The sequence below is a fragment of the Periplaneta americana genome, chromosome 2 (genome assembly GCF_040183065.1).
Source record: "Periplaneta americana isolate PAMFEO1 chromosome 2, P.americana_PAMFEO1_priV1, whole genome shotgun sequence".
NCBI classification, from domain to species: Eukaryota; Metazoa; Arthropoda; class Insecta; order Blattodea; family Blattidae; genus Periplaneta; species Periplaneta americana.
In genome coordinates, this window is record NC_091118.1 from 60,529,741 (window position 1) to 60,547,827 (window position 18,087).

The 18,087-nt window shown below is 35.8% G+C and overlaps 1 protein-coding gene across 1 annotated transcript in view; it reads left to right on the top strand.

Moving 5' to 3' along the window:
• The first annotated feature begins 2,146 nt into the window (after positions 1-2,146).
• Positions 2,147-18,087, top strand: part of LOC138694135 (phospholipid scramblase 2-like) — a 42,930-nt gene continuing 26,989 nt past the window's right edge. The window contains exon 1 of the mRNA XM_069817741.1: positions 2,147-2,562. Coding sequence (XP_069673842.1) covers positions 2,472-2,562 — 91 coding nt within the window. The 5' untranslated portion in view covers positions 2,147-2,471. The remainder of the gene's footprint in view (positions 2,563-18,087) is intronic.

An 18,087-nucleotide genomic window follows, 5' to 3' on the forward strand; every position in this document is an offset into this window, starting at 1 on the left:
AGAATTTCGGGAGTTGACTGTACTCCACGAACACGCAGCGACGACCTGTTTGTTTACATCCTTATCCGTTGCATTATCTATGTTCGGTGTACTATATACCCAATGTGTTTTCAATTTGAGTCTTTAGGTAGCTGAAATACGGACCCTAGTAATAACAGAGTGTTGGCTTCTTTCCTAGAGAAATGGGGCAATGTTTCCCTAATGTGAACCGTCAGTTTAACTACATCAAGTTATCGTATTGCCTTCGTTTTGCACTTCTTTTAAATATCCATCATCCCCCTCTGAACATTTATCGTGACGTATTCTATTACTTCTGTAGGGAAAGTTCTGCATTAAAAGTTTTTTTTTTTTTTTTTGCGCAACATTTTCAACAGGTTCTCTTAGAGCTAAATAGCACTAGTCGACAAATTTCAACTTTTTTCTGTAACATGGACAAAATCAGGTTATCTTCACTAAATCGACTCTTCTGAACACGAAACAGTTGGGCGTAACATTTCGTACATGTCATATGACGACACTTCATGAGCAACTTCTGTATCCGTATCATCTTCAACGTGTGCATGATTCGTCGTGTCCATCGTGTGTTGAAGCAGGCAGAGGTCATTTTGAGCATATACTGTGAACTGATTGTTTAAAATACTGTTAATATGTCACTAAATCTATTCCATCAGTTTGAATTAAAATATCACTATTCGTCTTCGTCTTTGAATAACTCATAAATTAGGCATTTCCTAACATACGTTTATATGATATATATTTTTTTGTTTTTGTGTAAACTCACTCCCAAAGTATATCCCAGTATTTCTGTTACATCCTGTATAAACGGAGATAAAAAGAAGACGAATTAATGAAGTGCATTTATTGATACACAATTTATACAAATTCATGTACACAGGATCCTTCGCATGAGCCCGTACGGCCATTCGTGTTATAACTATGCACAGATTGAATCTTCAAAGAAAACAAAAAGAATACTACTAATAATAAAATAGTAAAACAAGATTATTATTACTACTGTTATAATTAATTATCACAATTACACTAATCTAACTTCATACCAAATTTCACAAAAACAATAAAAATAAAATAAATGTAAGATATGAAAGAAAAAAACACACAGTGAAACATATATATATATATATATATATATATATATATATAAACAATTCAATTCAATTCCTTATTGAAACTGCAATAAATAATCCAATAATAAATATAAAGATAATACATAAAAAAACATATCCACGCACAAAAAAAATAAATAGAAAAAAACACAATAAATACAAAACGAACATTATCCCCTAATTACCTTATTCGCTCAGTGTTAATACTACTCGTTACGACACTAATAAATAACTATTCCCCTTATTTCCTCGGCCTCCTCCCCCTCGGCCAGTTCCACTCTCAGCTGTCGAATTTTTGCCATAAATTTTCCCACACTCTCACAGAATTTAGCGTTATTTAATATATCGTATTTTGCCAAGTGCCTCCTGCTAGATGTAATGAAGGACTCTGGCAGGAATCGTTTCCTGAGAGCTTCTGTGGCTTCACACTCCGATAAAATATGTGACGTCTCGCCTCTACCGCAAAGAGGACATATTCTCGCCCCCTCTTCGTTGACGACTCTAAGTACCCTCCAAGCTCTTAGAAGAAACCAGGTTAAGTCCAGTCTGCCTTCTCTGCTTCCTCCATAGAGGTATAACTCGGTTCCCCAATTTGTTTTGGTCATCGATTGGATCTCCAGAGCAGCCTTATCCCTACATTCCCCTCCTGTTATTTGTCTGTCTATATCCTTCAGCCGTTAAAAAGAAGGCAGTAAAGTTGTCGCTGCAGCCCGAGATGTTGCGTGAGTCATCCTAACATACTTGATTTCCACCCTTATCCCCCATCCCTGTCCTAGATGACGAAATTAATTTTAAAGTTCGTCATAGCGCCTGACGTTAATGCTAGGTCGAACGTTTCATAAGAATGTTAATCCATTGTTATTTCACCAGGTCCCATTGATAAAGTCCGTGAAAGATAATGCAAGCGAGCGATAAGATAGCACGATATGACACTGTATCACATGTTAAATATGTTGATCTTATGAAAATAAAGCTATCAGTGGCACAGAGAGAGATTAGACTTATTCTCTCTTTCGGAGGAAGGACAAACATTCTGCAATGGCATTGTTCAAAGCAAGACAGAGGAGGTCAGACATTTTGATATAAATATTGTCGCAAAATGGCAGTGCCTTATCGCAGATTGACACCAACCGATTAGCTATCCTTATCAATTATAATCAAGCTTGCTAAATCTTCTTAAGTGCCAAATTGGTAACAGTTCTTCGGTCTCGGAGCAGCATTGCAATCAGACGCTTACGTGAAGTGTGTGCGTGTGAATATGTGAGTTAACAAAAAGTAATTCTTTTGCAAGTGAATCAGTATTACCTACTTCAATTGCTGACAGCGAAGACATTTTTGGATTTAAAAATGGCGGATCCTCCACAAAATCCACCAAGTGAACCAGAAGAGGTGGACGGAGATCCACAGATTCTGGCTGCCCAGAATCTAAATTATTCAGGTTTGTATTAACCTATATGTTCTATATAATAATGTAGTTAAATCTCATATTTACTCACGTTTGTATTAAACTCTATGATGCTTACAATATGAGGCGCTTAGAAGCAAAGTGATACAACTGACGTTTAGTAAGTTTTGAGACAAACGACTTTGAAGTTGAAAAGGAAATTTAAAAATCCGCTACAGGACTATGTTGCTGTAAATTTACAGTTGTATATGTTGGTACCTATATTTTTTAACTTCTAAATAGAAATTATCTATTCTGAAACAGTTTAGGTAAAATTGAGTCCTAAAGTCACTTGTATTATTTTGCCACGGAAATATTTTTGTGGAGAAGTAATATACACTAAGTGCAAGAATTTTCAGTATTTGTATATTATTTAAAACAAGAACAAGAACATTGTTTACAACACTGAAACATTCCTGCCTTAATAGCATTTGAGCTTTCTTATTGTCATATTATGACATAAAACGTGTCTATATAACCGAAAGAAGTGGGTTAAGAATATTTTTAATTTTCAATTAAATTCAGCTTTAGTCGCTGTCCATTACGTCACTATTCTCATCTGAACAAGTCACATGTCTCTCTGCTGCAACATCTGTGTTTCTGTACAGATGAAGTACATCTGTAGGCTTCCTACCGCGAGTATTCCTTGAACTTCCTCTTCCACGACCACGTCCTGCAGTCCTTTTTATAGGTCTCTCCTGATTCTTCAGGTCATCAAACAAAGAGTGGTGTATGGGTGGGATGAATTTCTTCAGCTCTTGCAAGTTGCTCCACTTAGCAAAAGTTATCTTTATTGGATCACTGTATAGTTGGTCCAGCTCAATGTGTGCAGGCCTTCCACGAAGATATTTCGAAAAGTCAGTACTGTAATATATTACCTCTCTCCATTATGGGAAATAAATTAGTCATAAACAGAAAAAACGTAACAACGCTATGCAAACAACGTACTTGTATTAGTTTGCCTCTCAGTCAAAACTCTGTAAGCATCGTAATACAGGAGTTAGGCCAACAGAAAACAGCACTGACTGCACTTCAATTACTCCTTTCTGAACAGAAGTGACATTAAAGATTTAGAATATACACTTATCTCACGTTTTTTTAAACTGTCACTTGTATCACTTTTCTTCTGAGTGCCCCAATAATGTTGTTAAGAAACGTAATATTTAAAGGGACAGTCCACTATTTTCCTAATCATTGTAACCAAATTTTGAGAACATGTTTATACTATGTAAAGGACTAACAAAATTCAAACTTTGAATTGTCAAATGTTTTTGGCTTTTGATTTTTTCTATTCTTTTTAGAAATATTTTCAAACACAAGTTTTTAATAGAAGATCTCAATTTTTAAACTTCGTATTTTTGGTTACATTCACAAGACAAGTCCACGCCTGTGGAGTAACGGTTAGCACGTCTAGCCACGAAACCAGGTGGCCTGGGTTCGATTCCCGGTGGGGACAAGTTACCTGGTTGAGGTTTTTCCGGGGTTTTCCCTCAACCCAATATGAGCAAATGCTGGGTAACTTTCGGTGTTGGACCCCGGACTCATTTCACTGGCATTATCACCTTCATCTCATTCAGACGCTAAATAACCAAAGCTGTTGATAAAGCGTCGTAAAATAACTTACTAAAATTTAAAAACATAAATAAATTCACAAGACAAAGAGAAATATTTCACTGCATTCATTTTATGAAATAGATCATTTATTACTTATGAACCATTTTTCTGAAATTTAAAAAAATGTTATTTTTTCTGTAATTCATGAAAAAAAATATATTAATAAAATAAACTAGCAACATTTCTCACAAAATAAATGTATAAAAACATAAATATTACCTACCTCATAAATACTTGTAGTAAATATTTCATCCAGATTGAATAATATTTGACATAAAAAAGTTGATGTTGACTCAAGAAAAATAAACTTACGGAGAAATGGATTTGAAAGTAAAATGAATATTTATGTAAATTAAAATTCTCCTCCGCTACATTCATTTCGTAAATTCAGGAAGCCAGCTTTAGAACAAAAACTTACTAGATTTGTAATCTAAAATTTGTAAAAAAAGAATTATTTGATGAAAAAATAATTTTGACAGCTCTTTAAATATTACGTTCTCTTATAGTCTTAATTAAAAAAAAACATTTTAAACATATTTGTGATCAGAAACGAACTAAATTCGTTTGGGGTATGGAAATATACATACTAAATAGCCAATAAAATGTTTTGGAAAATGTTCATGATTTTCAGTAGAGTCTTCCCTTAAATTACTCAGGTTTGTATTAAGCTCAATGATCCATATAACTATGCAGTTAACTCTCACAATAACAATCTGAATACTGGCCTATACAGTAGTTTTCAAATCTTATTCCGCATATTTTTGGGGATGTCAATATGTCACTACTTATTTTTTGGAGTTCGTTCAACTGTCATTATTTCTATATTCAATGTTATCTCCACTGTTATCTAGAGATTACCCTGCAAATTGTAATACTGATATTTCGCACCAACAAATCCTAGCACTGAAATAAGCCTGGGAGTATAATGTCAAATAACGCTATACGCTGATGACTTACAACTTTACATTCAGTCCCAAACTTGTAGAATCAATGACTCTGTGGTCAGAATTAATGAAGATCTAGCATCTGCAGCTCAATGGGCGCAAAAATTTGGACTCAGACTAAATCCAGAAAAATCACAAGTCATAATAATAGGCCACCAATGAGCATTAAACAAAATAGATCTAGCCACAGTATCAAACACAAAAATAAATAATACCATAATTACATATAGTAAGACAATAAAAAATTTAGGAGTATATTTAGATTCAAATTTAAATTTTCAAAGTCAAGTGACCTACATATGTAAGAAAACTTTTTCCATAATTCATTCCCTCAGACACTTAATCAACGTTTTATCTCTCAGCCTTAAAAAGAACCTGATTCAAACTTTAGTGATGCCCCACTTCGATTATTGTGATTCTCTATTCACGAATATAAATACTGATCTTGCCCATAGACTACAGCGTGTTCACAATATCTGCGTTCGTTTCGTTTGTAACATTAGAAAATTCGATCATGTAACACCGTCACTAGAATTGTTGTCTTGGAATCCACTTAAAGAAACAAGATTCTTCAACTCCTTACTATTACGATTTAAAATCATCCACACCTCCACACCCTCTTATCTAGCATCTCGTTTTGTTTACCTTCCACTACCTCGAACCCGGAACATGTACCTTCTCTCTATTCCTCTGCACAGAACATCGTTCTACTCACCATCTTTCAGCATATCGATTCCACGCCTCTGGAATTCTCTCCCTGACCATGTCAGAGACTGTCGAACAATATCAAAATTCAAATTTAAATTACAAAGTCACATTCTAGTTCATGAAATTGCTTGTTGAACACCTGTCAGGTTGCGCAACTTCGGCTGAACTCATGACATTATAGCAAATATTGCAACTATGCTGTTGTAAAATTGACAATTAATATGTTATGGATTTATTATTATTATTATTATTATTATTATTATTATTATTATTATTATTAGTTATCACTATCATCATTGCCATCTCTGATTTTCTTCTTTTTTTTCCTCTTGTATTAACTCGATGATAGCTCTATAGTGTTCTTTTGACTATGTTGACCCTCTATAGGTCTTTAATTTAATTTGTACTATTTTCATCAGTGTTTGTATTTCTTTTTTGTATTTATATGTGCTATCTGGTGGGACGGAAGAGAAGGGCTTATGGACTTAATCCTGTCAGATTAAATAAAATAAATAAATAAATCTTCTTAGAATTGAAAACCTCCCTTGAATAAGGGTGTAACCAACAAATCTATAACACACGTTTCAGGAGAAAAGAAAATAACTTCAAGGACATATTTCGTTAGGCCTATATTTACTAGCAGAACCATTTGATTAATCAAGGATACAAGTTTATTCAGCTAATGGATGCTATAATTTATTGTTATAAATGAATGCTTCAAAATTACTTTTTCCACCGATGTCACATATTTCATTAATTTGACGTTACATCCTTTTTCTCTCGCCATCATATTGCACAAATCTTTATAAAACATTAAATTTATGTCTGATTGTGAGCAACTTGTATTCGAAGACATTTCCATTTTAAATTTACGTTCGACGTTTGTTTTATGTGACCTACTATTGCAATGTTTTTCAATCAGCTGAGTTTTTCGTACTTTAGTTCCATTATTACATATTGTTTTCCCTTTGTTTATGTCACTTCCATTTTATCAATAGTTCTGCGCGAATCGATTGTTTCGACTTCGGCATTGCTACTTTATATTTACATACACGTAACCTAGTACAAATAACACTGTGGTACAATAACCCTTGAAACCAACTCGCGACAACTATCCACTATGAATTCACAAAGTACTCTGTCGAATTTGGTTCGTTTCTTGGAGCGGGGTTACGAACCGAGTTGTACACCGGGGACAGAGCATCTAGAGCAGTGTACGTCAGTACTCGCTGAAATGGGTAGAGTGCATGGAGGGTAAGGAACTCTGCTCCGTCGTGCACAAGGGATAGAGAGACAGCATACCCGCTAGCAGCGACGATTGCACGCTAGGGCAGTGTCTTATCCGCGGGTAAGAGACGATAGCCCGAGAGTGCAGTGTTTCGATGACCGCTGATCTAGAGGCTTGAAGACCGTTACTTTTAAACGGTCCGACCACCCCCTCCTCCCGCACTAGCAGGTACGGTACCATTCAGCTGCAAAACATTTTCTGAACGGAAGTTATTGTATTGTGAGAGTGCAGCTGGATCAGTGAAAGTAAGTGGTCAACGTTTTCAGTTAGTAGTGCAACGAACAATTCTGCTGTGTGCGGGCTCTTCCGCAGTGACGTCACTGAAGCCTCTAGATGCTCTGTTCCCGGTATACCTACTGTCAATGACACATCTCATCTGCCCTGAACCTTGGAGAAGTTAGGGGTAGTTGTTTTGAGTGGTGTGAGGCTAACCTTATAGTAAACCGATGGGTAACAGTACTGTTGGGCGAATACAGTAAACTCTGCTTAATCCCCTTTCTATTTTCTTCAAAAAAACATTTCTCTCCATTTGTACTTGGAAGACGGAGGTGAACGTTTGCTTTCTTTAGTTAATAGAATTCCTGGTGTAAATAAATATTCAAAGCTAAGACGTAGCAATATAACTTTAATGTGTAGTGTTTGCGTATAGGTGTAGAGACTAAGTGTATATAGTAACTCTTGTAGAATAATTTCGTGCGTAGTGTTTGCATGTATAGAGATTAAGTGTATTTCTAAGCGTATTACGTATATATAGCAAATAAATGTATTAACTTAAACTTAAGTGTGCCTAAACATGTAGTCTCATAAGAAAAAAGAAAGCAATTCATTCCCAAGCACGTGAAATAATAGCGAAAGTAATAGAAACGTGTGAAATGAAGCCAAGAACAAGTGTCTTACGCATTATTATCAGGCCACTAAACGCGCCGCATATTACACTGGTGTGTGTCTGAATTTACGGTAAAACGGTGAACGACTTCACAAAGTCAACCTTTTCTCCTTAATCGAGGAACACAGGCCTCAAATAAAGACTTTTAGGGTTGACCAAAGGCTGGTGGAGTTCGGACACACCGTACTGAGACTTCTCCTTATATGTGTGACTTATCCCCGATCGGATTAGCACGGAAAAAGATGAAACAGAAAATAATGTGAAAGAGATTTATATTTGCAAAGATTAAAGGAACCTACAGAAATGACTTTATCGTCAATAACAAAACAAAACTGGGAGGGTTTTTGTCAACGTACATTAAAAGTGGAAAGCCAATATAGATTTCGACATAATACAGAGTCTGCAGTACTGGATAATCTGACTATTTTTTTTTTTTTTGGATAACGATATTGGTAGTGATGATAGCAGCAGTAATAATGATGATGATGATGATGATGATGATGAAAGTTATTCAGAATCAGCTACTACATTGTAACGTGGCGCAGAATTGGTGACTCAATGTTTTTATAATGCATGCTACATTGCATTTCTAACTTTCTTTCTCCATCCACTACTGGTGCAAAACTATCCCAACTCCTCATTTCTTCCAGAGCAGATGAGCTGTGTCACTGACAGTACGAGAGTAACGTCACCCGTCATAAACTCCGTGACTGATCAACCTAGTTCCATTCGTAAGGTATCCGGATTCCGATGTCTGGTAATCTGCCTCTGCGCAGGTGTTCTGCATTTGAGAGCTGTCAGTAGTATTCTGTGGGCAAGAGCCGCTCTCTACTGCTCCACAGAGCATTCAATTTCCCGGCCCTGCTTTATAGCAATATAGGATATTGAAACCAGCATAGCTCAGGCGGTAGCGCGTTTACCTGCTGATCAGGAGCTGTGTTCGAACATGGGTTCGAATTTCTCTTGGATTGACTAATTATCTGGATGAATTTTCTCCAACTGTAAGATAAATGTCAGATAATACCATGGCAAATTCACGGTTTCATCTCGTCAAATATCATCTTGCAATATTAGCAATTCCATTGGCGCTAAATAACCTAGTAGTTGATACGGCGACATTAAATAATACTTACTTACAAATGGCTTTAAAGAACCCGCAGGTTCATTGCTGCCCTCACCTAAGCCCGCCATCGGTCCCTATCCTGTGCAAGATTAATACAGTCTCTATCATCATATCCCACCTCCCTCAAATCTATTTTAATATTATCCTCCCATCTACGTCTCCTTCTCCCCAAAGGTCTTTTTCTCTCTGGCATCCCAAATAGCATTCTATATACATTTCTGGATTCGCTCATACGTGCTACATGCTCTGCCCATCTCAAACGCCTGGATTTAATGTTTCTAATTATGTCAGGTGAAGAATATAATGCGTGCAGTTCAGCGTTGTGTAACTTTCTCCATTCTCCTGTAACTTCATCCCTCTTAGCCCCAAATATTTTACTAAGCACCTTATTCTCAAACACCCTTAATTTCTGTTCCTCCCTCAAAGTGAGAGTCCAAGTTTCACAACCATACAGAACAACAGGTAACATAACTGTTTTATAAAATCTAACTTTCAGACTTTTTGACAGCAGACTAGATGACAAAAGCTTCTCAATCGAATAATAACAGGCATTTCTCATATTTATTCTGCGTTTAATTTCCTCCCGAGTGCCATTCATATTTGTTACTGTTGCTCCAAGATATTTGAATTTCGAAGGATAAATCTCCAATTTTTATATTTCCATTTCGTACAATATTCTGGTCACTAGACATAATTATATACTTTGTCTTTTCGGGGTTTACTTCCAAACCTGTCGCTTTACTTGCTTCAAGTAAAATGTTCGTGTTTTCCCTAATCGTTTGTGGATTTTCTCGTAACATATTCACGTCATCCGCATAGACAAGAAGCTGATGTAACCTATACAATTCCAAATCCTCTGTTATCCTGAAAATAATATACTTTAAAAAATAGAATATATTTTAAAGACATTGGTATGATGACACACATAAAATAAAGCTTCATAATTTTAAGATATCGACTGTTAGCGAGTATTAAGATAGTGTGCAAAGGTCAGAGGAGGGTGCCACCTAACCTACATGTGCACACCGATCCACCTACAAAGGCAGATCTTATCTATCTTATCGCAATACTAAATCCATGATACAGCGCCGTAGGAGCAATGTGGAGCTTCACAGAACCACGTTACGATTATTTCTTGTCAGCTGCTTCAGTCACAATAACGTCATACCTACGTTTATCAAAATAAATTCCAAACTTACCGTGAAAATTGTTATTTCGAACATCTAAGTTAGTGGTCGTCAGCACTCGCTGAAATGGGTGAAGGGTAAAGAGTGCATCGTAATTTGCATCGTCGTGCAGAAGGAAGAGGCAGAAAGCATACCAGCCATCAGCCACGGGTGCACGCTAGTGCAATGTCTTATCCGCGGGTAAGGGACGCTGGCCCGATGGTGCACTGTGCTGATGACCGCTGATCTATGTGTTTTTTCTGGTTTTCACAATTAATATGTCCGCCATGTTATTCTTGCGCACTTCCTCTCAATAACTGAGGAAACATAAACAGTCATATATAGAATGGGCAAAAGTCACTACTCATTCATATTAGGCCTACTTATATAAAATATTCTTCACAATACTTTCCTTCTGCGTTAATACATCGCTGAAAACGATCTTCAACACATCATCATCATCATCATCATCATCATCATAAATCATTTGTTATTAGAGGAGAAAATTTGTTTCGGCGCCGGGATCGAACTTGGGTCCTTGGTTCTACGTACCACTGAGCTACGCCGAAGTTCAATCCATAGCACCGGATCGAATCCCTCTCCTCTAATGTTTTTCTCTTGTGGCCTGACTCCATGCTGGACATTTACTTACAAATGGCTTTTAAGGAACCCGCAGGTTCATTGCCGCCTTCACATAAGGCCGCCATTGGTCCCTGTCCTGTGTAAGATTAATCCAGTCTCTATCATCATATCCCACCTTCCTCAAATTCATTTTAATATTATCCTCTCACCTATGTCTTGGCCTTCCCAAAGGTTTTTTTTTTCCCTCCGGCCTCCCAACTAACACTCTATATGCATTTCTTGATTCGCATATGCGTGCTACATGCCCTGCCCCCATGTTGGACGTATATGTTGACATATATTAAGTCAACTGCAATTATACAAAGAGCGCACTCAATTGAGTGACTTGGTGGCCAAGATTCTACAGTATATGCATTGTTGGGCGAAGAGTTTACGTTAAAGATTAATTTTTGGTCCTACAGAATTTATCTGTTATGGTAACAATTGTTATTAGAGGAGAAAAATTCGCTCCGGCGCCGGGGATCGAACCTGGATCCTTGGTTCTATGTACCAAGTGCTTTAACCACTGAGCTACGCCGGTGCTATGGATTGAACTTCGGCGTAGTTTAGTGGTTAAAGCACTTGGTACGTAGAACCAAGGAACCAAGTTCGATTCCCGGCGCCAGAGCGAATTTTTCTCCTCTAATAACAATTGTTACCCTAACAGATAAATTTTGCAGGACCAAAAATTAATCTTTACGTAGATCATACATCATATTAATACGACCTTTGTCCTACTTCTTATAGATCATAAATATGTACCTGGTCTCGCCATCTTCTTCTTGGTCTTTCAATATCTTGCTTGCTTCTGGGTGGATATTAAAAGCCCAGATGGGGAAGCGATTTGCATCCATTCGGTTAATGTGCTCTCTCAAATGTAACTGAAAATTGGTAATATCATCAACAATGTAGCTAACACCTAAGTTATCCCTAATAGTTAACGTTTCTCTACCTAATCTTGTTCAACCCAATAAAGATCTGAAGATTTTCATATGAGCAGCTTCTAACTACTTTTATATTTATTACTTAAGACTCAACTCTCACAGCCATATATTACACAACCTTTCATAGTCATTGACATTTGATTAACAAAATTTATTTTAATAACGCCATTTAGCTGGTAATATTTCTGCTGTTTTCTGTCAACGTCCCTCGTAGTTTCAGATGTTATATGGCCAAGGTAGTTAAATTAAGATACTTGATCTATTATGGACTCCTCAATTTCAATTTTCACTCTGTTTATATTCTTTCAAATTCCTTTTAAATGGAAGCTTTCAAGTTCTCTACTCTTATTCACTTTTAGCATACAGAGTGTTCCATTTATCTTGTTCTCCTATTACAACTTTTTTGTTTGGTTAGGTATTGGAATTTTTGTTTTTGAGAGTTATGTTAGAACGAGGGGCTAACATGAGTGTAGAGATTTGGTGCATGTAACTACATTATGGTACAAGATACACGTGACGTCATCAATTTTTCAAATAGCACTACATACTTTAATCATGTTACATGATTACACACATTAAGACGAGTTCGAAAATGTATCACAATGTCACTTTCCCAATCATAACAACAACAAAATACAAAATGAATGCCATCAGAACATGACGTTTGTTGTGGTGCCCCATTCATCTTGTGCATTAACTTGCACAAAATGAAAGACGACTGACGTCCGTTCACGTCGTGTGTTGTATGTTTGCTGTCTTAACATGTAAACAAACCACAACAACTGTCGACGCACAATCCACGTACAGTGGCCTGCACGTTCTCCGGACCTGTCGCCACTCGACTTCTTCCTGTGGGGAACTGTAAAGGACAGTGTGTACTAAAACATTCTGACAACACCAGATGACATGCAGCAACGCATTCGACAGGCTTGTGTGTCCATTCAGCCAGCAACATGCCGGGGAGTCATACGGTCTTTCGGGGAACGCCTTCGAATGTGCATTAATGTGAATGGTCACCATTTGGAACATCTTCTGTGACTCTCAAAGCATAACATTATCACATTGGAAGTACTTTTTGTTTCGTTTTGTTGTTGTTATTGATTAGAAAAGTGACATTGTGATACATTTTTGAACTCGTCTTAATGTGTGTAATCAATATAACAGTATTAAAATATGTAGTGCTATTTGACAAATTGATGACGTCACGTGTATCTTGTACCGTAATGTAGTTACATGCACCAAATCTCCACACTCATACTAGCTCCTCGTTCTAACATAACGCTCAAAAACAAAAATTTTAATACCTATTCAAACAAAAAAGTTATGATAGGTGCACAAGACAAATGGGACACTCTGTATAGACTTCACCTTTTATATTTCCATTTGGTACTATATTCTGGTCACGAGACATAGTCATATACGCCTACTTTGTTTTTTCGGGGTTTACTTCCAAACCTGTCTCATTACTTGCTTCAGGTAAAATGTCCGTGTTTTCCCTAATAGTTTGTGGATTCTCTCCTGACATATTAGGTTATCCGCATTAAACAGTTGCTATAACCCGTTCAATTCCAAACCCTCTCAGGTTTCCTGAGACATTAGCCTATCTAATATCATTTTGAGCGATTAAGCAACTTTAAAATTATCTGGTCACGTCATAAGACATAAATAATCCATGTTAGGTGTGGTGATTCAGGTGGAATTTCTATTCATATATATTTTCCAATAATTATATCGACAAACACTTCATCACATAGTCTCACACAGCTGTTGCGTAGTATGGTGCAATATCATCAAGATGAAAGTAAAGACAGTATGAATTTATTGTTGTCGTAATGAGTTAGCATTTCCAAGTACTTTTCTCCATAAAGAAATCACGGTTCCAGGTCACTCCCAAGATCCTCGGCATTAGGCCTACATATCACCTCAAACAGTAACACTAAAATTTGCCACACCTGTTGTCAAGCGCTCGGATTCCATCCCAGGCCAGGTAGTGATGAAATTTGCCCTCGACGAAGACGTTTCAGAGGGTTTTTCTAGGGGTACTCCAGTTCATTCCACCAAAACACTCCATCTTTACATTAGTTCGTCTGTTATCTTCAATTTTACTTACTTACTTACTTACTTACTTACGGCTTTTAGAGAACCCGGAGGTTCATTGCCGCCCTCACGTAAGCACGATTAATCCAGTCTACCATCATATCCCACCTCTCTTAAATGCATTTTAATATTATTAAGGGGTTAGGTATAGCTTACAGCAGTAAAATTTTTTGAAATATTCAACATTTTTTTCCTCCATTACCGTATCTTGTACAATAATGAAAATTGGTATGTGTAAAACACTATCCTTCTGATATAAGAAAAAAAATATTTTTGCTATTAAAAAAAATATTTATATTTTTTTCCAAAATTCAAAGTTCACTGTGCAGTGATGAAGCGTTTCCCTCATAACTCATAAACTTGTCAATTTTTTCATGTTCGCTTTCTTTTATTTTATTGCTGAAACTCATGTTTACAATATCATGCTCTTTCAACTACATGCCCTAATAAATAATTTTTTTGTGTTAGATATTTGACCATTTTTAAAATGAATTTATTTTTTATCAGACAATCTATCAAAGATAGAGAAGTGATTTTGCATCATGTTGTAGATATGGCATGCATAAATACATACAAACAAATTCATCACATAATGTTGGATACTTTTTGAGTTATGAGGGAAACGCTTCATTACTGCACAGTGAACTTTGAATTTTGAAAAAAAAAAAAATATATATAAATAGTTTTTTTAAATCGTAAAAACATGTTTAGCATATAGCAGGACAGTGTTTTACACATACTAATTTTGATTATTGTACAAGATACAGTAATGGAGGAAAAAAATGTTGAATATTTCCATAATTTTACTCCTTTAAACTGTACCTAACACCTTAAAGCCCTGATTTCTAACCACAATCAAACAGTAAAATAAGCAAGCAAATAAGCACGAAATATGGTGAAAATATGCATCAAAATAAGCAAAAACGAATACACGGAGACAGTAAAATAAGCACGAAAAATGGTGAAAGTAAGCAAAAACGAATACACGGAAATATGATGATAAATTATTTGTTTCGTAGAATGCTGATTGAGAGGTTTTTGTGGGTGAAATTCCTTAATTACAACAGCGAGCAATCACACACACCTAATTGAACCAACGCGTTCTGTTCAGTCAGTCTCTTTCATCTTAGACAACCCAAATAAAATGCATTAATAGATAAAATCTCCTGTAAACAGCGTACTCATTTCTCTCATTAAGATGGCCTTTAATTAATTAAATATAAATAAAATAAAGGTAAAAACGTTTGCTAACAAAGTTTTTGCTACTAGAGAGTCGTGTTAGGAACCATGAACAAACATTTTCAGTAAGTTTAGGCTACTGTAATGGACCTAAAATAGGAACAATTTTTCTATAGCATTCGAATATAATTTATTAGTTCTGTCTTCATGGTTTCACGTCTAAGCTCTAAAATTTGAATGTGGCCGTTGAAAAAAAAAAGTATAATTGAAAACCGCTGTTCTAAAGGCTAATGAATACTTAAAATGACAGTTCCTTAATCAAGATTCTCAGGCCTAACAGTTGCCTGAAATGAACTCTATAACAGCATTAACGTATTGAATAAAAGTGGGCATACTCTAGTTGTCACAGCTAGCTTGCCACGGCACATCCAAGTAATTGTGGGAAATTTATCTTTCAATGAGATAAGTGATCATTATCATTGTAATATGACGTACTTCGGTTATCAATATTTCGTTTAAAATAGACATTTGGTGTTCAGAAACGTCTGAGTTGTTTGCCTACATAACATTTTAATTTCATAAAATGAAGAAATCGTTGATAAAGAACAAGATGCACAATACCAGCTGTATATTAGGCCTATAAAGTTCAAAATCATCTTTCTATTTAATAGTGTTACTTACTTAGCTACTCACAAATGGCTTTTAAGGAACCCGCAAGTTCATTGCCGCCCTCACATAAGTCCTCCATCAGTCCCTATCCTGTGCAAGATTAATCCAGTCTCTATCATCATATTCCACCTCCCTCAAATCTATTTTAATATTATCCTCCCATCTACGTTTCGGCCTCCCCAAAGGACTTTTTTTTTCTCCTGTCTCCCAACTAACACTCTATGATTATGCATTTCTGGATTCGCCCATACGTGCTACATGCCCTGCCCATCTCAAAAGTCTGGATTTAATGGTCCTAATTATGTCAGGTGAAGAATAAAATCTGGTCCACACCTGTGGAGTAACGGTCAGCGCGTCTGGCCGCGAAACCAGGTGGCCCGGGTTCGATTCCCGGTCGGGGCAAGTTACTTGGGTGAGGTTTTTTCCGGGGTTTTCCCTCAACCCAGTATGAGCAAATGCTGGGTAACTTTCGGTGCTGGACCCCGGACTCATTTCACCGGCATTATCACCTTCATCTCATTCAGACGCTAAATAACCAAAGATGTTGATAAAGCGTCGTAAAATAACCTAATAAAATAAAATAAAATAAAATCTGTGCAGTTCTGCGTTGTGTAGCTTTTTCCATTCTCCTGTAACTTCATCCCTCTTAGCACCAAATATTTTCCTAAGAATCTTATTTTCAAACACTCTTCATCTCTGTTCCTCTCTCAAAGTGAGAGTCCAAGTTTCACAACCATACAGAACAACTGATAATATAACGGTTTCATAAATTCTAATTTTCAGATTTTTTGACAGCAGACTAGATGACAAAAGCTTTTCAACCGAATAATAACACGCATTTCACATATTTATTCTGCGTTTAATTATCTCCCGAAGTCATTTATATTTCCTACTGTTGCTCCAAGATATTTGAATTTTTCCACCTCTTCGAAAGATAAATCTCCAATTTTTATATTTCCATTTCGTACAATATTCTGATCACGAGACATAATCATATACTTTGTCTTTTCGGGATTTACTTCCAAACCTATCGCTCTACTTGCTTCAAGTAAAATTTCCGTGTTTTCCCTAATCGTTTGTGGATTTTCTCGTAACATAGTCACGTCATCCGCATAGAGAAGAAGCTGATGTAACCAGTTCAATTCTGTATTATTGTAAAGAAAGAAATTATCAGACTAAAATTATTTATTTATTTATGTATTTATTTATGTATTTATTTATTTATTATTATTTTTTTTATTTATTTATTTATTTATTTATCTATTTATTTATTTATTTAATCTTTTTATTTATTTATTTATTTATTTATTTATTTATTTATTTATTTATTTATTTATTTATTTATTTATTTATTTATTTACGTATTTATTTATGAACGTATTTATTTATTTACTTATTCGCTTACTCAATTATTTATTTATTTATTCTGGTAGAGTTAAGGCCATGAGGCCTTCTCTTCCACACTACCAGAAGTGAAATACATAATGAAGCAATGACAAAAAATAGTAAAGTCATACTTAAATACTGGAAAAAGAAAAAGTACTTCGTATCTTCGAACACAAAATCCCTTTAAATAAAATGCTGAAGTTATAAAACTATCTAAACTTTACAGTTGGTCTAGTTCAAAACTAACTAAACCTAATGATTCACTTATTCTTAGTTTTACGCAACCCTGCAATTTAGAAAAAAGTCCATGATATTACGGTACCTGGTTCTGTGAGATTTCGACACAAGATTAATGTGAAATTTCTGTATTTCGAGCATGAGAAACTCTTTAATTCAAGATGGGCAACTCTGCATTTTATTTGGTTAACAAGAAAAATTAGGACCAATTCACATTTGACACATTCATTTTAAAATGCTAATGAAGTAAGCTTCTGTGATAGATTAGGTTATACTGTCAAATTAATAACGTATTATATTCATTCATTCGTTCGTTGAGTCATTCATTCGTTCGATTCGTTCGTTTCTTTCATTTCTTTGCTTCTTTGTTTGTTTATTCATTAATTAATTCGTTCGTTCATTTGCTTGCTTGCTTTATTAATTTATTTAAGTGCAGTATTTAAGGAAGGCATCGGCAAAACATAATCGTGATAACAAACAATAGTGACGTCGCAGGGGCAGCGCAGTAAACTGTCTTTGCTTCACCCTTTCCCCCTTCCATCCAACTCCCCTACAATTCCACCACACAAGCATCTATCAGTGGCGGGTTACCTGCTTAGATTTAGATTGCTTCTTTCTCAAAACCTACATCAGTTAGGATACATGTGTTCAAGGAAG